We start from the raw sequence: 24,084 nt of genomic DNA on the forward strand, positions 1-24,084 counted from the left end.
GTGTTATCCAGTAGAAAACCACTGTTCTTCTCAAGGTAGCATGCTCTAAACATATATTTTTGTGGGTAGCAGGGACCGTTCTGTCTCCTCATCTTTTTAATGTGATGGTCAATGATGCCATTTTTTTTCTTACCAAATATTGTGATAGCACCACCCTCTTATTCAATCAGTTTACTGAAATATACATTATTGTTTCTCCTACGTCTGATCTATATCTTATAAATAGTCCCTTTATGTCGCGACCCCTTGCCCGCAAGGAAGACGCAACTCAGGAATCTTCTTTCAGCAGTTTATTCAGGTCCTTGATACTTTTTCTTCTTTCAGCTGTTTATTCAGGCCTTTGTATTGACATGTCTTTTAGCTTCTACTGCTACTCCTACTACTACTTCTACTGCTACTCCTACTGCCACTACTACTACTGCTACTACTACTGCCACTACTACTACTCCCGTGTGCCCCAGCCTTAATAAAGCAGATAAAGCCCCAATGCACAACTGCCACGTGGACTTTTCTCATAGGGTGCCAAGTCACAGCGTGCCAACTCATTCTGATAAGGAGTTGTTTGTCACAGACTACAGGGGAAACCAGCGCCATCTTGTAATGGCGGCCACAGTTCACAGAAACGGCTCACCACACCTTTATAAGGGAATCCTATTAAAATTATCTTAAATTCTTCAAGTTATCTTAAATTAAGTGTGTCACATATTTCCTTTGATGACCCTGAATAAATTCTTACATATAATGAGTAACACTGGATGAATAATGACTTAAGACAAAGTAACCTAGCATACCTTAATCATTGCAAATCTTAATACCCAAAATTTGAGTGACTACACACTGAATTATATTTGATCTCACTAATATTTAAGAACCACAACAAGAGAGTAGCAAGATATTAGAATATAAAATATAGGTAGCTGTTGCTTCTTTTTTCTGTAACTGGATCAGCAAAATGTTAGAATATTAACTTTGCAGTTTCCTTAATCTTAAGTGTATAATATAAAAGTTTGCCATAATTCATGCACAGTGAATTCTTTGCTAGAGTTCTACACATAGAACCCTCAGACATTTTTTTCCTTATATTCAGAGAGCAAGGGAAAAGATAGAAACTATAAAAGTACAACTTGTACTAAAATACCAAGAGAAATATAGAGTAACTTAGGAAATTATTCTTACTGTTCTGGCATAATGAGAATTGATCTATTGTGCTTTTTTTTTTTTTTTTTTTGGTACTGGGGATTGAACTCAGGGGCACTCAACCACTGAGCCACATCCCCCACCCCTATTTTGTATTTTATTTAGAGACAGGGCCTCACTGATTTGCTAACACCTTGCTTTTGCTGAGGCAAAAGCCTTGAACTCATGATATTACAGCCTCAGACTCCAGAGCTGCTGGGATTACAGGCATGTGTCACCACACCCAGAAATTGTGTTCATCTTAAAGCATAATAATTATTAATGGATGCTGAGAATGCAGGAAGATACAGGATAGGTGAGATAAAGTTTATTAAAACGCTTATATAGGGCTGAGGTCGTAGCTCAGTGGTTAAGCACTTGCCTCACAAGTGTGAAGCACTGGGTTCAATCCACAGTACCACATAAAATAAGTAAATAAGTAAAATAAAGATATTGTGTCCATCTACAACTAAAAAAATGCTTCTATAGAAAATTAGATGATTTCAACTTATTAAACTAGTGATATTAGAAGAAAATTTAATGGTCATCCTGAAAGTGGATAGCATTTGTATAATAAATATCAGACTTGTTAAAAATCTCCACTAAGACTAAGACAAGATTGAAAATGAGGCCAAGTTGCAATCCGTCATTGAAAAATACAATGGCTAAACATTGGGTTGAATTTTGAAAATTGAATATTCTTGAGAATTTATAGTAATAACATATTAGAAGTTTGACTATTAAGACTCAACAGTGAATGTAACAACAGCAGAGACGTGGGTAACTAAACCAATCATGGCAAGGTAATTTCTCTCATTACCAATATCATTGTCTAATATAAGAATTAAACTAAAAGGGTTTGGTCAGAATGTTAAACTGTAATGTTAAACTCTCACATATATGCATTTACTCTGATTATAGGACAACCCTTATTTTGGTGCCTAAAATTAGGCTAAACACAATGTATAATATGGTTTGTGTAGACAGTTAAATCTAAAAGAATAAATCATAGTGTTTACAAGCCAGCAAATCTATGATTCATTATTATCTAAGAGTAATCCAGAGAACAAATGTGCCATGTGACTATATACATATACCAGTAGAAGTCAAAGCAATGGCTCATCTCTGAGCTAAATTACTAAAAAAAAAAAAAAAAAAAAAAAAAAAAAAAAAAAAAATTAGAAACATCAGCTATTTTTTTCTGTTAGAACTTTACTAGTCACTTTGTACATATTTATCAGTTTCTATCTGTTCAACACTATCTTAGAGTTGACAAGAGAAACAGGAATACTATCTTAATATATCTACCATCTATATTCATGATTATAAAATAATCCAGGATGAACTAAATTTTTCTATCAGTGTGATGCTTTTTGTGTGCTGCTGGGGACTAAACACAGGAGTTTTTCTGCCTCTGCTACTTTTCCAATCCTTTTTAAAATCTTATTTGAAATAAGGTCTTATAAGGCCCTCGAACTTGAGATCCTCCTGCTTCAACCAGCAGAGTAGCTGGGTTTATGGGCATACATCACCATGGCCATACGACATTAATTAACTTTATTGAAATTTGGGATTCACAAAACTTGATTAATTAATGTAATAATATTGATAAAATATTTTTTAAAGAGAGAGTGAGAGAGAGAGAGAGAGAGAGAGAATTTTTTTTAATATTTATTTTTTTTTAGTTTTCGGCAGACACAACATCTTTGTTGGTATGTGGTGCTGAGGATCAAACCCGGGCTGCACGCATGCCAGGCGAGCGCGCTACCGCTTGAGCCACATCCCCAGCCCAATATTGATAAAATATTAATAGTAAAAGTGATAACTGATGTTTATTCCCAGTTTATACTGCCAGACATATTATAATCATTTAACTTTGGTTATGATTACCACTTTCCATGCACAGTGATAAAGAACTACTTTCATCATTTTGTAATAATCATCACACAAATTAGATACTATTGATAACATGAATTCAGCAATATGTGTTGCGTATATGAATACACAAATGAATAAGCAAGTTTTAAAAACTGAGGCTAGAAAATTTAACTAACAAAACTAAGTTTATATTATGGAAAGATTTGAAATTTAGGCTGAACTTTAAAATATGGGCAGATTTTGGACAGAAGAAGAACATGTGAAGTATGGAGAAAAGCAAGAGTAAGATAAGCAGAATGAGCCTGAATGTTTATGAGTAAGAGACCAAAAAAAAAAAAAAAAAAACATCTAAGTAGGTCAGGGAGGTGGACAGTGAAGAATTAGGGAGAGCATTTTAGTACAGGATGGGATGGTACATTTCCTTGATGTATGGGAAGAAGAGTTTGGACTATAAGCAGAGTGACATGAGGAAAGTATTGTTTAAGAAAGGTGTAGACTGGCAGCATTAGGCACTATGGATTTGGCAAAAAGAATCTAACATTTAGTATAAGAAGTATTTGCAGCAGACTAATAGAAACTTGCAGAAAGCTAAACAGAATTATGAGGTCCTGGATTTTGATAATTGTTGCAAAGGAAATTAAAAAAAGATAATATAACAATTTTTGAAAAGGGGGCTGAGAGTTTAGCTCAGTGGTAGAGTGCTTGCCTAGCACGCACAGAGCCCTGGGTCTGATCTCCTGCACATACACCCCACACACACCACAACTATAAAAGAAAAAATGAAAATAGGTGGAAATGAAAAAATAAAGCAATAAAGGCCAGCGTTTAATGGGAAAATATATCAAATGATGGTTTCCTTAAAAGAAAAATATATATGGAATATGTTGAATTTTCAAAAAGAAAGATAGACTAGATTTAAATAGAGACCAGTTGAAGGAAAGAGGAAAAAATGCACATGGAAAATAAAATGTTAATATTACCTCCAAATGGAGATGTTTTATGCATAGGTAAAAATAGATTGAAGCAGGATACAAATACAAAATCAGACTTATCCATATAGATTTTTAAGTTGTGGTATTTGAAAAAGGCACTGGAGACAAATAAGAAGCAGACTTGATGGAGGAAAGAACTAGTTCAAGTTGATTGTGAAAGTGAACTTGAATAAATCACTTAACATCTCTGAAATTCAAGTATGCTGTGTTTTAAATGAGGAAGAGATTTACTTCACTCTGTGTGTGTGTGTGTGTGTGTGTGTACAGAGTGAAAGTACCTTAAAAACTGTAATCAAATAGATTTCAAATGCTGTGTTATGGCTAAAGTCACTATAACTGAAGGGTAGACATTTTAAGCCATGTATTTCCTGAGGGATTCAGAGTTGAATCTTCTCTTGATTGAAGATCCATATCTTGCTGTGCCTACAGAATAGATGATTCATTACTCTGCAAATAGACATTAAAAGGTCAGTTGATGAGCCTGCTTCTGAAACAGCAAAAATAATGCCAATGCCTTTCTAGATTCTGGAAAATTGTTTGAATAATCATCTTTGGTGTTTGCTTAATTGAAGAAATTTACTTTAAACCAGCAAATAAGGGAATAAACCAGACAAATTTCTAGTTCCAAAGTTCACGTTCTTACATCATATTTATATGAGTAAAGGCACATCTTCTTTAAGTATTGCTTGTAGTCATCCTATATTATTATAGTTTTAACCTTAAAATCGTATCCTACTAAATTATAAAGTAAAACATTTTGGTACACTGTTTAAGCAGGTATGATAATCTATTCTTGATTCTTTTTATACTTCTTAAAGTTACTAATTGCATTAAAATAAATATTTATACCTCCGGAAAAAACTGAAACAGAGCTGCCTGAATACAGTAACAAGTCAGGAGGAGTGCCTCTGTTTTGTGTCCTTAGACTATGTTTATAATGCCAATATTTTATATGAAGATATTAACTTGAGAAATATTTTAGGCATTTTGTATCTACTTTGGTTAAAAGAAACCTGTAAATTTAATATTTCTTAAGTATATTACAACTCAAATTAGAGCACATAATGAGATCACCTAATGTAAATTCAAAATAACTTGTAATTACATTTTCACTTTGCTAGTCCTCTTTTTTGATATGCTTACCAATGTTTGAGTCTTTCATTCTATACGTCACAGATGTCACATTTCCTCCATTAAAAAATACTTCAATAAGGAAATATTTCAATAATAAGGAAATTATCTCAATTTTCAACAATAAGCTTGAGCCTCCCCAGAACAATTCTTGATTTTTCTTTGTATCCCTAGCACCTTGGACAGGGCCAAGCACACATCATCTCTTAACATCTATTTTGAGACATGAAATGATTTTGTTATAATTCCATATTTGTCTCCTGTGTCACTGGGAATATTAACCTCTGGCGCTTGAACATGTTTTAATTTTGCTGTAATAATTACTTCTATGCAAGCTACTCCCAAATTGTTTTTATTTTATGGTTAAGGCAAAATATCCACTTGGAAAATAAAATCTTTTAAAGTTCATGTTAACATCAATAATTTCATTATTTCAAAAATTTTACCTGCACAACCACCATAAAAATTTAATAGAAATTTAATTTTGAAAGCTGCCTTTTCTCAAGTAGTGTCTTACTTTTTTTATTCTCATCTGCAAGTTCACAAAGGAATTTTTATAGGCAGGAGGGAGGTTCCCCTGTCTTCCCCCACAGACCATCCCCTCAAAAATAAATAATAAATAGATAAATAGTCACTTGGAGAGGAAAGAGGGAATTTTCTACTCCAGTTTTTAAAATATTGTCACTGTGTAACCGTATGAATAAACATACATTCTTAGTTCTCTTCTAAGCTGATATTCTATAACTACATTCTTCCTGACTCCTGTTACTGGTGTGCAGTACAATAAAGATCGTGGATCCCAGCGCTTGCTCCTTGTTTTCACCGAAGAAACTGGCATTCAATAAAGGAGACAGGCAAACGTATGCAGGGCGAGTTGGTCTGCAAACCATCTCTGTAAGCCGATATTTATTCGGCTTGTATTAAATCGGTGGTGGCTTCGCCAGAACCCTTTGTCTGGGACGTTGGGTCTGGCAACCATTATCTCTTCGCGGAAACGACAACCGAAGACTCCGCCCGGCCTGGGGGTGGGGAGGGAGCACCTCGTGGAGAGCTCGACTGAGAATTAAAGTGAGTGAACAAAGAGAACTCCCAGCAGCCGCCCGCCAGCGCCTCGCAGCTGCATCTGGAGACGCTAGTCACGCCCGGAAGGCTGTTCGAGTCCGCCTCCCTGGGAAAATAACTCAAATAAATAATTGATGGAGATTGATCGGACCCGAAACAAAGCTTTGCAGAAAACCAATGCATCCGATTTTAAGCGGTTTGGGAATCCTCTGCCAAGTACGGGATGTGAGAGTGGACCTACGACTTTGAGTGCGGCTGCAGATCTTCCATCTCGGGCGTGGCTCTGGCCTTTTTGTCTCCCTGTCTCCCTCCTCCCACTCTCACCCCGACCCCCTGTCCCCGTCTTCTCTTTCCTCTTGAAAGTAATCTCTCTTGCATTACTTCTATCCTGCCCTCCTTTGCAATCCCGCCTTCTCCCCTGCCCAGTCCGGTGAGGTCAGCTCATGAATACCACTGCACTTCCTGGGGAGCGTCTGGCACTGCTTGGTACCTCCAGCGTTCGCCTACTGAGAGCTGCAGCCTTAAGCCCTGCAGTCCACAGCCGAGAAGTAACCGACTCTGAGGGCAAGTGAGTCTTCTGGTTACCGCCATTGTTTGGAGAAATTCAGTGGGTGAGAAACTGGGAAGAGCGGGCCCAAAGTCTTGCTCAGCCAGAAGTCGCATATAATACAAAGAAGATGAATTTTCCTGGTCTCTGAAAGACACTGGAATAGACCCTGAGGTTTCCGGAATATTGTTGATTTGCTTCAACTTCTTCCAAACATCGTCTCTGCTGAGAAGTGAGCAGTTCCTCTGGATTTCTAAAGGGATGGGGATGAGAGATGGGGTGGGTCAGAGGGCAGGGAAAACTCCTTATTAAAAGTGTTATTAATGTGGGCCGTGTCAGGTGACTTGGGTGGCAATTTTCACAGGGGAAGACTTGAAGAGATGCAGCATTTTGTCACTTTATGGGAGTCAAATGACAGCAGTCAGGTGCCTTTTATTGTGGAGCCCAGCTATTGGAACCAGAAGCTTTCTTCTGGATTAAAGCTGTCTGGGGGCCAAGTGTAAGCTTTTCTGATGGCTTCTCAGCTCAAGAGTGGTTCTGCTAATTTAAAACAAAAATAAGTTTGCATTGGCAATATAACTTTGTTGGTGGCCCACGTTAGGCTGACCCATGATGATTAAGTAGACAAAATATTCTAATAGCATTGTGGCTCCAGCAGAAGATATAGAAAGTTGATGAACACCCTGTCCCCACCACCAGTCATCTTTGTTTGCCTTTATATTCCAAAGTGAGTTAGAAGGAGCTGCCTGAAACAGAAAGAGAGGTAGAGAAGATAGCTTTCAGTAATGTTTTGTTTTATTTTATTTTTTATAAAATGGATGATTACTACATGCTAAGTTGTAATACTTAAAATAGACAATAACAGGAATAATTCAAGGAAAATGAGTGGCAGGTAATCTTCTCATGTAAGAGGAGTAGTTTTGTTTTGTTTTTCAAGAAGAGCTTTATGCCTAGTAATGCCCTTTCAGTGCTCTAGAGAGAAATGACATTTCCAAGGAAAAAGCACCAAACTGATTAGTGGACTAGCTAACTGTCTCATTAGGGAAAACCCATGAGGCAGTAACTTGCTTGATGTTTTCCAGATTTCAGAAGGCAATGATGGATGTATCTTAGAAAGATACACTATAGAAATTGATTTTGGTATCATGAGGAAAAATGCAACAGCCTTCTGGGTGCTGGGTCATTCTGTCTTCGAATCTGGCTCTATAGGAGGGAGGGAATGGGCACTTTAAACGTACTTAAAACTTAGCCTGTTATATACCATCTAAGAAGATCCTTAAGAATGAAAGTAGTTTCTATCTTGCAATTATTCCTATCTTGCAACTAAAATGATTCATAAGAACCACAAAACTGGTAAGCATACGAAAATTCATTACCTGAAACTTAAGAAACTGCAGACCTGAAAATCAACTTTTCCAAAAGTATTTTTTAAGATAAAAATAATCCCTTTGGGGTTATAAATCATTAAACCATATATTTCCTAACACCACTATTTTCTTGAAACAGAGGGTTAGTCATTCATTATTTATATTTTTACATTTCTATTACTGTAAAGACAATATTGGGACTTGGTGCTGCCTAAGAAAAGTGTCATTAATCCATTTATAGCAAATTTTCTCCAGTAGTCTACATCATAATCTTTTTCCTCTAATTGATACTTAGGAATACTAATTCAATGAAACCTTTTCCACTAAGCCAGGGTGTAGATTCAATGGTGAAGAAGCCAAAGTTGCAAAAGCAGAGGTTTGACAACTCTGAAGCCTCTTTCTACGGTATCCTGATCCCATTGATTCCTTTTTGACTCCATAGGTTATCCTTTCCAAAATCTGATACCTTGAAAGTGCTGTCATTTTACTGACAGACTGAGATGGAGACAGCGCCACCTTGGGCAAAATGAGAATTGACAAGTCTACGTCCTATTTCTAAAGTCAATGCTTCTATTAAGTGTCTTCCAAAGCTCATAATTTTCTGGGGCTTCTCCTGTATAGCAAAACCACCCTTTGCTCTGTAACAATGCAGACATGTTGTATGTTGCTCCTCTTTTGTTTCTGTCCCAGTTTAGAAGGGAAGGTTGGTGGCGGTAAGCGGGGAGGCTGATCTAGGGATGGACGATTCCAAATTTCTTCCGGTAGGGTCTTCCTAAATCGCCATGAGTCAGCCACCGACCGGGGGCGCTGCCCCTGCCGCAACCGCAGCTTCTGCCGCCGCCGCAGCCACCGAGGCTCGTCTGCACCCGGAGGGCAGCAGCAGAAAGCAGCAGCGAGCTCAGTCACCAGCTAGACCAAGGGAAAATTCTCTCCGACAGACAGCCGGGGCCAACCGGTCCGCTGTGGGGGCCGGCACCAAACTCAATTCTGTTCGGCAGCAGCAGCTGCAGCAGCAGCAGCAGCAGCAGGGTAACAAGGCTACCAGCCGCGCAGCATCTCAGGCCTGTGCCCGAGGAGGCGGAGGCGGGGCGGAGAAGGCGGCGCCCCTGGCGCCCAAAGGGGCTGCTCCGGGAGCTGTCCAGCCCGCGGCTGGTGCTGAAGCGGCCCCCTTGGCGACCCTGGCCGCTGTGGGCGGCAGGAGGCCAGGGCTGCCGGAGGAGCCATCCCGTGAGCTAGAATCCGTGCCCTCGAAAGTCGGGGAACCCCCTCCTCTCAGGGAAGGAGGAGGAGGGGACGGGGAAGGAGGAGGAGCCGGCGGAGGCTCCGGGGAAAGGGAGGGGGGCGCTCCGCAGCCGCCGCCGCCCAGGGGCTGGCGAGGGAAAGGCGTACGCGCTCAGCAGAGGGGAGGCAGCGGCGGGGAGGGGGCCTCCCCTTCGCCATCCACCTCTTCTGCGGGTAAAACCCCAGCCCCCAGCAGCAGAAACTCCGGAAGCGGCGTTGCGGGGGGCGGCAGCGGCAGTGGAGGGAGCTACTGGAAGGAAGGATGTCTGCAGTCTGAGCTCATCCAGTTCCACCTCAAGAAGGAGCGGGCGGCGGCAGCGGCCGCCGCGGCTCAGATGCATACTAAGAACGGCGGAGGCGGCAGCAGCAGCCGTAGCTCCCCAGTCGCTGGCGCCCCTGCCATCTGTGAGCCCCTCATCCTCCCTTCCACCTCCCCAATGGCGGCGGCAGCGGAGGGCCCCCAGCAGAGCGCAGAGAGCAGTGGTAGCGGCGGGGGCATGCAGGCGGCGGCGCCCCCTTCGTCGCAGCCGCACCCGCAGCAGCTCCAGGAACAGGAAGAAATGCAGGAGGAGATGGAGAAGCTGCGAGAAGAGAATGAGACTCTCAAGGTGAGGAGGATGGGGGAACCGAGTGGGGGAGGGGAAGCGTGGGCCTCGGAAGATTAGGGCGTGTCCCCGCTCAAGTGCGAGGCCGCTAACCTGTTAGGGAGCCTTAGAGAGGAAGCCGAGCAATAAATGAGGGGATTTCCTAGGCCGGGTCCAGATTCGAAACAGAACCTGATATAATCTGCGTTAGGTTTTTCACTTAAAATCAAATCTGGACCTTCATTTCTCTAATTATTATGGTCTGTCCCACTTTATGGAGCGAGCTAGAGTAAGAGAGCGAGAGAAGACCTTAAGTGAGCCCTTTTTAAAAAGTTTCTTCTTCATTCATCTCCTTGTCACTACTGCCTCTTGGAGGGGGGGGGGAGTTGAGAATTTGAAGCTAGGATGGGGTGTGTACGGTATATGTCGGAGGGGCTGGAGGAGAGGCTGATTTTGACCCGCGACCTGTCACCTCCTCAGAATGAGATCGATGAGCTGAGAACTGAGATGGACGAGATGAGGGACACTTTCTTCGAGGAGGATGCCTGTCAACTGCAGGAAATGCGCCACGAGTTGGAGAGAGCCAACAAAAACTGCCGGATCCTGCAGTACCGCCTCCGCAAAGCCGAGCGCAAGAGACTCCGCTACGCGCAGACTGGGGAGATCGATGGGGAGCTGTTGCGCAGCCTGGAGCAGGACCTCAAGGTCTGCAGCACGCGGCCTGGGGGTTCATGGCCGGCACCAGGGGCAGAGGGTGGGGACTTTGATTGAGGGCTCAGCGTCCTTTGATTATGACTAACAAAAGATTTAGGGACTCTGAGTGACTGGCTGAACACAAAAACTTAGGGTCCCAGAAGGGAAAGAACAAACAGGTGGGTCCAAAGATTTGAGTTCGATGTGGTTGAAAGAACACTATTGAGGAGATCGAGCTTGTTGGGGGGCTCTGCTGTTTTAACCATAGCTCTCTCAGAAGCGGTGGGAAGAGGCTACGTTCCTACTAGGCTGAAACATGGGCGTGGCACTGCTCAGACTGTGGCCTTGATTTAGAATCTGGTGTTTGTCTAGTTTCTTTTTCCAAGTTTCCACTCCTCACCTTCCAGGACTCCTTCCTTTCTGTCCTTACCTCTTAAGTAACTCCCTGAAAGGAAAACTGTCCAAATCGCATCCCATGTAAAAAAGGGAGAGTGAAGCATAAGAAAGTTGTTCCCTCAGAAACTCTCCCAGGGGAGAAATCCCAACCTTGAAATGCATTTTTTTTTTTTTTTAGACGGTTGTGGCCTCTTCTCTTGGGTTCAGTTGGACTATAGGAAGTTCATTGAGAATGCAAACCAGATATTAAATTTGTGAAGTCAGACAATCAAATATACTTTTAATTGTATTGACTTCACTGAAATATGAAAATATAATGTAATTACTATACATTTTTTAAAGAAAGCTATGAGTAAAATTTTATGAAAGTCATTGTTGTATTAAATTTTTTTTCTTTTTCTAAAATTTGTCAAATGCTCCATAGGTACCAGGCACTGTGGCAAGCATGATTGCATTCCTATTTCACATGGTTTTTAACAAAAAAAAAAAAAAAAAAACACCTCTGTAAGGTAGAGCTAATTAATGGAACCATCTTACAGATGCAGAGGCTGCACCTTTTACAGAAGTTAAATGCTTGGTTCTAGAACATGACTAGGAGGTATCAGGCTCACTCCCCACTTGGTTGCAGCCACAGCTGGTGTTCTAATCCTCTACACCAGACTATGCTACTTTTCTTTCAACCCCTAAAATATTCAAGATAATCTTGAAACTTTGGATTAAAAAATTCATAGTTATTAAAAAAAAACTAATGTCAGGGACTAAAATTTTCCCTAAATTTAAGTACATGGAATTCTAGTTATGAGATCAAAGTATAAACACATCCCCTACTTGTAGAAACTGCTTTTTTCCATTCTTTAATGTGGGCAATAATGGAAGCATCACCTGCTGGTTATGTTAGAGAACATATATGAAATTTTTTTCTACATGTGATTAAATACAGTAGAACATTTATTACCATGGTTGTGGTATATAAGTTAGGGAACAAATTCTACAGCCTGACTTACCAGCAACTTGTTAGCTGTGTGACCTTGAACATATTACTTCAACTCTCTAAGATTGTATCCTTAAAAAAGGAATAATAAGTTTCTTTATTTATAAAATAGGAATGAGAATAGTATTGATCTCATGGGATTGTTGTGAGGATTAAATGGTTGATAATGTGAATGGTTTATATATAAAGCATTTGGAATACTGGCTGGCACATGGTAACCACTGTATAGGTATTGGCTCCTGATACTTTCAATATGAATCAAATTTTTATTTTATTATTACAAACATTTTATTTTAGGTTGCAAAGGATGTATCTGTGAGACTTCACCATGAATTGGAAAATGTGGAAGAAAAGAGAACAACAACAGAAGACGAAAATGAGAAACTGAGGCAACAGCTTATAGAAGTTGAAATTGCAAAGCAAGCCTTACAGAATGAACTGGAAAAAATGAAAGAGGTTAGTATTTGATTATTTTATGATGTATGTCTATTTTTAGCTCTTTAGAAAAGAATTCCAAAGACCAATATGACTACAAAAAACACATGTATTTTTTAATGATCGTAAGACAGTTTGTTGTTCTTATCTGATGTACTAACAAGTACCTGATTTCATACCAACAACTGAGCACCAAAGAAAAAATTCTAGCTTGAGCTTGGCCTCTAACTTGACATAGTAAGAGTGGCAACTGATGTTTCATCCTTATGTTGTCTAAATGTTTGTTAATTAAATAAATTACACAGCAAACCATTTATAAAGGTGTCAAGAGTATCAAGGAATGAAGCTTATGTCAATTGAAGGCAACAGTTTTATGAGATAAGCACTGAGTTTATAGAAATGTAAACTTCTAGAATGGACAGGGATACAAAGGCCATTCAATTTGTACCAATCATTGATTGAACTTTCTCTGTAACAAGTCCCCCAACTCCTTGGTCTGATGCTTAGAGTATCACCAGTGACCAACCTGAATATCTTCCATACCAGCCAGTTCTGTCACACCATATCTCTGCTTAAAGGGTTTTTTTTTTTTTTTAGACCTGAAATCATTTAATTCTAATTTAAACCAATTCATCTTAGTTCTACACTTTAGGGTAGAAGAGTCAAAGTTCTCTCTTCAGTGTTAACTATTTGAAGATTCCTACCTCATATTCCTTTAAAGAGCAGTATAGCAGTATAGATTTTGTTCTCAAAGAACAAAATAAATATCACAGAAAATAATTGGAGAAGAAACAGAAAATATCTAGCAATAAATAATTAGCTCCATGATATTTATTTAATTTGAATTAAAATAATGTTTTTTTAAAACTACCTGAGTATTTACACAAGTGCAACTTGTGAAAACTATTATGTAGAGAATTAAAATTATTTCAAAGAACTAGCAGAGGTACAAGTGACCTTCTGAACAGTTTCCTCTGCTTGGATATACAGAATTCTAAAGAAAATCCTGATTATTTCTGAGATACTGAGCCACCTATAATTTCTTTGCTTAACTCAGAATGGTACAAAATGTATTTGCCATGTAAAAAGGAAAATATTGATGGTCTGATTAAGTATATGAAAGTGTAAGGACTTGTTAGAATGTTGTTTTAGTGGAGTAAACCATTTTTTATGATCTTAGTGTATGTTTATATTATCCTGACATATTGACTTTAAACATCTTTTTAACACGAAAAAACGGGGAAAATCATTTTAATGATATGTGATCCTTGACTACTAGCTAGGAGTGGCTCTGTACTATAGTAGAATATTACAGAGACTGAGAGCCATCTTACCTATCTTCACCAGTAAGTAACTGGGTGACCTTAAAAGACCTCTAACTTCTACTTAACCTCTATTCATTCAATCGTAGACTATAAACGTTATTTTAGATGATCCTCTACATCTGCCACTGCATACTTTTATAATGAAATTTAGAACATTGCCATTTAAAGAGCAGTATAGATTTTTTCTATAAAGAAATCAAACATGAAATTAATAGAGATATGTGTTATTTTCAGCAGTAATGACAATTAAGAGTGTCAATAAAAGTTTCATTTCCAGGGATACAAAATGAAGTTGCTAGCTGTATTAGTTTGCTAGGATTGCTGTAATAAAGTATCAAAAACTAGGTGACTTAAATTACAATTTACTTCCTCCCAGGAGAGAACCCCTAAATAAAAGTTTCAGCATGGTGGTTCCTTATGAGGACTGTGAGAGAAAGCTCTGCTTCAGGACTGTCCCCTTGGCTTTTAGATGGCCTTTTTCATGTTCACGTAGTATTTTCCTATAGCTGTTTCTAAATTTCTCCTTATAAGAACACTAGTCATGCTAAATTATAGCCCTACTAATGACTTTACTTTAACTTGATTAACTTACTTCTGCCAAGGACCTATCTTTAAAAGAGGCCCCAATCTGAGGTACTAGAAGTTAGTTCATTAATGTAAGACTTTGGAGAGAAGGATGGGACAAAAAGAACACTTTTCAACCCACAAGAGTAGCCATTTTATATCTTCCTGTGGACAAAGAAAAAAATCCACCATCAGTCTCGTTAGGCTCCTTTTCCTGTACATACATCACTTGAGTTCTCTCATTTTTTTATATAATTACAAACATTCGAGTAAAAGCAATCATCACTTGATTACCAGAGATAAAAGAGAAATACCTTGTAATTTGGGTTCATGTGACTCTTCTTCTAGTGGATATATATATTCAAAGTTATATTTAAGAATAGTATAACAATTTTCTAATTTTCATTTTGGAAGCTTTTCTGATTTTCTGGGAAGGATAAATTGTTCAGATATCATCCATCCATTAGAAAGATAGATGGAGACCTTGCCTGACTGAAAATAAAAACTAATAGTCCATCGTCCCCAAGGAAGGAAGGGCTGTAACCTGGGAATATCCTCAGGACAGTCATTGTGAAGATGCATTCCCTTGATTCTGTTCCTACACACTTCCCTGGGACTTTTTCTTCTTCAGAGCTCCAGTTCTGGGATGGGAAAATGATGTTGCAGTGCCAGTCAGTGTGGGCATGTATGTTGAAGCCAAAGAGACAATTTACATTCTCCTTGGAGTAGTAAAAGCTGAACTCCAATCCCTGATTAGCAAACACAACCATAAAACATAGGAAATTTAGGCATATTTGTTCAAGACATCAACTTTTAAAATTAAAAAAATGGCATTGGAAAATAGGCAGTGGTGGGGAAGAAAAATAGAAATAGAAAAGGACAGAGTGGCATATAAGGATTTAAGGAGTACTAAATTAATAACTGAAAAATATTCTGGCAGGAATGCTCCATAATCATTCATTTGAGGTATGCCTTCATAACACTAGGAAAGTATAAGAAATAGAAAAGGCATTTTAAAATGTTTATAAATCAGAAATGTTTTATCCAAATAAGATTTTTGTAGTGATAATTTTGTTATCCTCTAAGAAGGTAACTTTTAAAACTGAGATGCACTAGTAACTGGCTTACTTTGCAGAGTAGATATTATTAACTCTGTTTCCTTGTTTATAAAGTGAAAACATATTTGAATCTTTTTGAGTATTATCCACGTGTATGATAATCCCTTCATATCATTCTACCTGTGGAGAAAAACAAAACCAGGACAAGTTCAACATTATGAGGAAAAGATACTGGTTATAGAGTAAAGTCATAAAATGTTAAATAGAACATTCTAAAGAGAGGCAATCTTCTTATTCTAAGATTTTAGTTCCTAATATGGAGTCATATAGATGTCATCGAACAGCACCACTGGGACCAATAAACCATCTGCTAGAGTCTGGAACCATTTACTAAGGCTTTAACTAGATTCAAGGGTATTGACCAATTGCACTCAGGGCTAGTGGTTGCACCAGATCCTATGCACCTGCTCATATCCATCTGCTTATCTCTTGCCCCTGAAAGCATGGAGTAGACACATGGGAGCAAAAAGAACTGAGTAGAGGCAGGATGGAGGTAATTAGTTTAGTCTTCTGCTGTGTGTTGCTGGTTTTGAAACAGCTGATATACTGCCAACTGCAAACAAGAGGGACCTCTTAGAATGCTGCCTTAAAATCTTAATAGCATTCTAATTCTGATTATAAAACACAATTGCTATGAGCAGTATGAATTTTTGCTGGAGAAAAATATCTTTACTTCCTATAACTCAGGGAACATTATAGTCTGTTTTTCAGCATCACAAATGATCAGAGACAGAGGTTTCTGTAAAAGTTATTTTGTGAAAACAGCACCTAGCTCTATGACTGTCAGAGGGGTTTATGCACAAATTGGATAAAGTGAGGGTGTGGAGAAGGCTCCAGACAACACATTCTCTGGCTTGGGTGAATTTTTGCTTCATTAAGTCGAGGGTCACTGCCATTCATAATTCTGCTGCTGCAGGAGGAAAATGTGTTTTCAAAGCTTTGAAATGTCCTGTGCTCTTTAGGAGGGATTAGGTTCTTCTAATGTCACTTTTAAGGTCTGGCATTGAAGAAGTGGTATTGGAAGATTTTTGAGCAAAGAAATCACCAGCAGAGGACCAAAGAGAAGAGAGAGTGAGATGGTGAGAGGAACTGTTCATTAGATCTTTTTCATTTCAGTATCTCTATTCTTTGTGTTTTCTCATCCCTCACCATTGCATAAGAGTCTTAAAAGAAAATAATTTTCTTAACTTTCTCCAGTTTTTGCTGCAGAGGGCTATTCACTTGCCAACTGCAATAACATTGTCTATCTTGGGACTTTTATTTCCTGCACACTTGGTTAATATATCCTATCTATTACAATGCACTTTCATTCTGGCACACAAAAATAATTAGTGGTATAAATTTTAACAGTAGTCTCTCTTTTCTTTCTTTCTTATTTTTTTAATACATTGAGAATACGTCTATACACTCAGATTCTCTTTATACTTTAATAGACAAGTTCTTCCTCTACATGTTTATAGTTTTATGTATATATATGTATATGATTTAAATTAAAGAATTGATTATAGCTATACCCGATTTTGATAGGGCTTATTAATCAAAGTTATAAAGTGAAACAAAAGAGAGAAATACTAAGTGATAACTCAATGAAGCAACTCAAGATATGATTTTAATGAGGAATTTCTTTGGCATACAAATATTTTCCCCTTGTTCTAGTAGTTTATTAAAGTTTGATAATGGAACAGTAATCACTGATTTTTTTAAATAAAATAACCATAGATATTTTAAATGCCTCAATTAAGCCATATTATTTTAGACATGTCTTGTAAAGCCAATAGATTGTTGAATAAGGTAGACAGGAATACTAGAGACTAAATTAACATACAGTGTGCCAGATAAACATTGAAAAGTTTGTCTTCCAGAAAGTGACCATGTGTTATGAGTGCATTTTAAAACATGAACATATTTAGTAATAATGAACTTTGTTGAATTTTCAAAATGAAATTGTATGTGCAGTTACTTGAATTCTAAACTAGTTTCCAAGATTCAGTGTTGGGTAAATGGCTCTTTTACTCAGACACCAAGCCCCCAGCAGAAGCATAGTAGTATACAGATTAGAAACTGGTGAATTATTTTGTGAAATATTTTGAACTTTTGTTTTAATCTTCAAATTTCTGGTTACTTAGATAAAAATGAAGGTCAGCATTCTGCACCTCTACATAGGAATCAGATCACAGTTCTTTTTTAGTAATTTTAAACTTTATACTCTTGAAACTGTAAAGCACAGAAGTTACAGTTTTTACCCGATTAGTCATCTCTTAGCACATTTCCAGTACCCATCTAGAAAGTCCATTGATTTTGATGTTTATAATATAAGGAGCCTCATTATTCAATACATGCATATTTAAATGTGTGTTGCATTTGCTGATAAACTGTATTCATGGGAGCAAAGTCTCCAACTTTTTACTCTGCTTAGAGTTCAGTTTAGCATGGTCCAAGGCCTCTGGGCTAAAGCTTGAATGACCCACCTGAAAGGTTAGCAGTTTACTTGTGCTAAATATATCCATGGCAGTAATATATAGAGTTATTGGAGGGTTGCTTACTTCTTTAACTTTTACATTGACCTACCTAAAGAACTGATATTAAATGTTTAACAAATAAAAGCATAAAACTGTTGAAACAAGATTTTAAACTTAGTTCAAGTACATTCTCTGAGAAGGTAAAGGAAAACATAATGGAAAGGTTATACATTGTTATGAAACATCTCTGAGTTTAGTAGCAACCGAGACAGAGAAAGAAATATTGAAAGAATTTTTTTTCCTATTGCTTTCCTAGCTATAACCACAGATGGAGGCAATATTGAGTTTCATACGAAGCCTCTGAAACAACCATGAAGAAAATCGATTATAGTACACTAAAATTTTGGCAATTATAAACAGACTTTACTTGGCAAATAATTAATAAACCAGCCCTCTAAACATTTGTCAGTTCTCATCCATATAGTCAATAAATTAGGAATTAACATCTTATAGAAATTAAAATTAAGCCATTTTGTCATTAGTTGTGAACTTGGGTGTGATTTATTAGAAAAAAATATATACCCTAGAGTCTAGAAACTAGTGTTGAGGTCTTATCAGTCATTCCTTGTAACCTTGAGCAAGTAACCTGAAATTTATAAGCCTCAGTTTCCTTATTTGTAAATGCAAAAATTAAGCTGAATGTTCTCAAAATTCTTTATGAAAATGTCATTTTCTACCTTGTCAATACTCCATCTCTGTTCTCCCAGAAAGTTTCATAGTTAGGTATAAAATTCAATTCTGTTACTATTATTTAATTATGAAAATTAATTTTTATATATTTATTTAATAGAATTTTGGGAGGTGCTATAGGTTGTAGTTAACAAATATTCAATGAACAGTAATTTAATACCTGCTATAGTATATCGCGTGGCCATAGAGAATATAGATATAAATGACAAAATATTGCATTAAACTCGCAAGTTTGCACCCACTGAAGGGCCCTATTTAAGGGTTTTTAGCACAGGGTGTGAGGCATACAGTGACTTCTCTGACGGTGGCTATTCAGCATTCAGAGCTTCGTTTCATGCTGTAGAAATCAGAACTAAAGACCTGATATGTGAGGACAAGTGGAACCTACCCCACAATCAGGGCCACTTTCTTTCTTTTTTTAATATTTATTTTTTGGTGTACATGGATACAACACAATGCATTTTATTTTTATGTGGTGCTGAAGATCGAACCCGGGTCCCACCGTTGCTAGGCGAGTGCTCTACTGCTAAACCACAATCCCAGCCCCCAGGGCCACTTTCTGATACCTTAACTTTCTACCCTCCGAAGCCATAAAGACCAAGTAACCAAAGTGTTCACTGTCTTTTTCAATAAATAAACCAGTATGTTAAACGATGGCACTTAGACACTCTAACTTATGCAGAAAATCTCCAGAGTGGGTTCTTATATAACTATACAGTTGACTGGGGTGAAATCTGCTGCCTTGAAGGTTGCCCAGGCTCTCACTACAGAGTATGATGCATAAGCTAATGAGCACAAGTCCCCAGTTAAACATCCAAACATTGTATTTTTTATTATTGAAATTTAATGTATTTTCACTCCCTATAACTTTGATGGGTTTTGAAGTTGCAAGTCTTTATGTTTCCAAAAGCATAATAAAGTTCTGTTTGAAATTGCTTAGCTTTTATATATGTGACAGATACAAACCTCATGTAGAACCAGCCCCTGTTAAAATACCCTAGTCCCTTCCTTAAGGGACTCTGGGGGTATAGCTCTGGCCTAAGTGATCTATGTAGTGCCCTTAGGCTTGGAATACTAATTAACAAAACTGTTCCCTACCTGGCCACCCTTTGCTGCCTAAGAAGGGCCTTGCCCTTAGCAATAGCCAAAAATAGCCTCTTATCTCAGCCTTTTATATGAATTTGAAAACTATATACTTAATCTAACTTTAATTTAGCACATTTACTAAGCATATGTATGAATATATAAGGGATGGCAGAAAATGTCACCTTGAAGGTCATCCCTGCCTTCAAGTTAATTACTTTTTCCTAGAAAGATAGCCTTGTAGAGGTTGAACTTGGACAGCAGGTACCCACATTCCTTACCCTACCAAATGCTTCGATGTCCACTGTCTCAATGAGTCCTTACAAGACTTACAGACTGTAGACTATGAGGTGAGGCCCCAATATGGTCACCACAGCCCCTTCCATGTCAAGTTCAGTGCCTAGCATGTAGGCAATTAGATTCTTTATTCTGCAATACAATAATAACTTATTTCATAATCAATTTATATGTGTAAGTTTTCCCATGCTAGTCTATAAACTCCCTCAGTCTAACAACTGGGTCTGTCATATTTATTGTTGTATCCACCAAAAAAAAAAAAGAAAAAAAAAAGAAACCAGAAAAGAACCTGATACAAAACTGATGAATAATAAGTAATTTTGAACAGAGATTGCATGGTCATTAAGCAAGGTGTTATGCCTGAGAATAATAGAGAAAAGTGAGTCAGAACTGGATTCTTTCCACTGTGCTAAGTGAAATACAGACAAAATGAGAAGTGAGCAGATGGAGCCTCTCACCTGACTTCCAGAAGTGAAGGTGTCTTGAAGGTGTCTTGAACTTTGCTATAGAAACTTCTAATTCTCCACCTTGCTTCTTTCTAATTCTAGTCATCCCCCCTGGAGCAACAAGTCCTTCCTGAAACAAGGTCAAATAAGAGTTCTTGGGAAGGACAATGAGAACAGGAACTCAAGGACAAGGACAAGAGGATAACTCTGATACCCTGGGCATCAGCTCTGTAGTTTAACATCTATGTGTTTTGGTGTCAAAATGCAAAATGCAGATCCTATTATTCCCCAAAACTATCCAATTAAATTTGCATTAACATTTGGGATAGTTAACATTCAGCCGTTAATTTGGCAGGAGAAATATGAGCAATACTCCAGGCTGCAGTTATTCAGTAGCCACCAGTGTAGAGGATTAGATGCCCATGACTGTCCCAGGTAATTTACATATAATTATGTTGAAAGTAGTTTTGTTTTAGAGATGAAGACTCAAGGTTCAGAGAGGTCAGTATTACCAGTGTGCTGGCTGAGTCCACTGCCAGATCTGTCTGTCTCTACTAGCCAGGGGCTTTGCTACAGGCACTCAGCTGCCACTTCAGTGTTCTTCCTGACCTGTAAATGACTTGTCTTCCTTAGGAACTTTAATACTCCAGAATCTCCAAGCATTGCACCTATAGGGCCTATTAAGGGATGCTCTGAGCAAGAGAGACTTCCACCCTGTCCACAGGGGAAAATTTTTATTTTATCTTACAGAAAGGGAATCTTTGGAGAAAATAAACCAGAAACATAATGATTCTGCCTTCTTTCTTTACAGACATAATAGTTTTGTTATTTCAGATACATCGCTTAATAGCTAAGTCTTAACCACCTTCAAAAGGGAAGTATTTCCCCTATTTAGTCTGCTGACAAGTATAACATGAGACAAGGTGAAAGTGCTTTGTAAACATTGAAGTACTATATTAGGTGGTGTTGTGTGTACTATCACACAGTCTTAGTTTGGCTGATTAAGACCCAAGTCTACAGACAACTTTTTAAGTCCGTAGGAGTGAACTGTTGGATCCAACCAGGACTCCAGTGACTTTATACAGGCCTTTGAAACACTTTTGCCTTTTCTTTTCTTATTAACATCTATAGCTCTCTAAAGCACCCCTTTATGCTTGCTTCACGTAAAACCATTCTAACTTCTTTCAGTTGTCCCTATGCCTCCTTCACTACGCTTGTCCTGAAGTCCTTGCCACTTCACCATCCCTTATATCATGTTTACAGATGTTTGGGGAGAGGCAGGCAGACAATCCAGCTGCACTGTCTGCCACTGTATTCAACAAGTGAGCTTATGACCTGATTATTCCAATTTGTCTCTCTCTTTCCTTGCTGCCCTGTGAATCTTCTGTCTAAAGAGAAACACCTCAGAAAGAGGTGTTTGATCAAAAGTATTAAAGTTCAAGATCCTTTAGGTAGCTTTTTAATTTTTATTAATTCCACAACTAAATCCTATGCTCTCCTGAACTTAAGAACCATATTTATATTTAATTCACATATATACTATTATATATGAAAAACTACCAATAAATACTAAGGCAAAATAAAGAGGTTTTTAAGAAGATAAACTTGCTGCCAAAGAAGCATATCATTAGTTCCCTTAAATTAGAATTTACTTGGTTTCTTTGTTTTTCTAACACTTGCTTTACTTTTTTAAAAAGATATATTTTTAGTTGTATATGGATGCAATACCTTTATTTTATTTGTTTATTTATATGTGGTGCTGAGGATCGAACCCAGGGCCTCACATGTGTGAGGCAAGTGCTCTACCATTGAGCAACAACCCCAGTCTCTTGCTTTACTTTAGAGCAAATACAGCAGGCAGTTTCACTGCATGTTGGGAAGTATTTTCCAAGTTGAAATTCAGTTACACCTTCATGATTTTAGACTCAATGAATTTTAATGGAAAATAATTATTTATCCGCTATTTCTATTCTAATTATGTTTTTACATTTCAAGGTCAGTTAAACTGATCTTTATCCAGATGGTAAATGCCATTTGCGGATGACATTTGAAGATGTCATTTAACTTCTCTTCTGACATTTTCCATTTTACACTTACTTATTTCACTTAATAGGACCATTTATATTCAGTATGATTCAACTTAGAAGTGCTTAGAATTAAAAATTCAAAGTATTCTGTGTTCATCTTCTGCCTAGCTCAGTTATTTCCAATTTGTCCAGCCAATTAATCATAGGCAAAAGTGCTTAATAAAATTAACTATGTTATTTTTTCCTCCCTTCACAAGGTAGCAGTTTCTTACCATTTCATTAGCCAAGAACCTTGAATAATAGTAGAAATAATTAGATAAGCCAGTTCTTTATTGTGTTCAGGTACATAATGAGCAACTGTTATGCTGGTATGTAGTTATAGCCTCTGCCTCCTTGCACATGAAAGAATTTTAACAAGTTAATCATCTGTGTATGCTTAGTAGGATTTGGTATATGGAAAGTATCGTCTTACAAGGATAAAATATAACTATTGGACTCATTTATTTAGAGACATGACTAAACTTAAATTAGAATGATTATGTTCTGAAATGATTCTGAATGTAGTTATCTTGTTTTAAATCATACTCTTGTTAACTTTGAGAAAAATTTTTTTGGGGGAATACATATATGTTTTCCAGTTTTCCTAATTACTAAAATAAAAAATGAAAGAAGGAATTAAAAATTATTCCTTTAGTCCAACCCCTTAAACTTTAGCCTGGTCTTTATCAATTTAATATTAAATGTATAGACTAAGATTGTATTAAGTTATTCATTGTTATAGTAATCGTTTCAGTTTAAAGCAACTTTCTAATACATATAGTCATAAACAATTCTGTATATGCAAGCAGTTTTAATACTTAATTGACTTTAAACCACAACTTCTACATTTCTGAACTGTGTTTAAATAATCTTTAATCAATTAGCTAATGTTTCTGTTTTTTTTTCAGAAAAAGTTTATATTTTCTAAGCTGATTTCCTTTTAACAATAGCTTTTGGTTGACTTAATACAGAATGGCATCATGAAATTAATTATTGAGTCAAAAAAATTTCCTCTTGCATTATATATTCTGTTCTATTAACTTTGGCTTTTGTTTTGCAGTGGACAGGTGTAAGATGTTTGACTTTGATTCTTTTGTAGGTTAAATTATCTTCCCTTTCCATATTTCTGGATATTTATTTTTACCCTTTGTATCAGAATCCTCTAGTAGGAAAGAGAATTCACCCCCCACCCCCATGGTTGAATGAATGGGGATTACTCACAATTGCGTCTGCAGGATTAAGGGAATAAAGCAGAGCTGCTGAGACATTCAGAGACCAGCAGTGCTTAGAAACCACCACCGCTTCCAGGGACACAGTGCTACAGAGGCCAGTGAAAAGTGGTACTGTAGAGTAGGGTCTACAGAGTGGGAGCTGTTGACAAAGTGTAGCCTTATATGTGATATTGGAAAAACATGAAGAAACAGGTGAAACACCCTGACCCAT

General features: G+C 37.7%; 1 protein-coding gene across 1 annotated transcript in view; it reads left to right on the forward strand.

Annotated features, from left to right (window-relative positions):
- The first annotated feature begins 8,935 nt into the window (after positions 1-8,935).
- Mtcl3 (MTCL family member 3) overlaps positions 8,936-24,084 on the forward strand; it is a 36,274-nt gene continuing 21,125 nt past the window's right edge. Inside the window, exons 1-3 of the mRNA XM_026380740.2 lie at positions 8,936-10,042; positions 10,499-10,723; positions 12,396-12,554. Coding sequence (XP_026236525.1) covers positions 8,936-10,042; positions 10,499-10,723; positions 12,396-12,554 — 1,491 coding nt within the window. The remainder of the gene's footprint in view (positions 10,043-10,498; positions 10,724-12,395; positions 12,555-24,084) is intronic.

Source organism: Urocitellus parryii, chromosome 8 (genome assembly GCF_045843805.1).
Source record: "Urocitellus parryii isolate mUroPar1 chromosome 8, mUroPar1.hap1, whole genome shotgun sequence".
Taxonomy (NCBI): domain Eukaryota; kingdom Metazoa; phylum Chordata; class Mammalia; order Rodentia; family Sciuridae; genus Urocitellus; species Urocitellus parryii.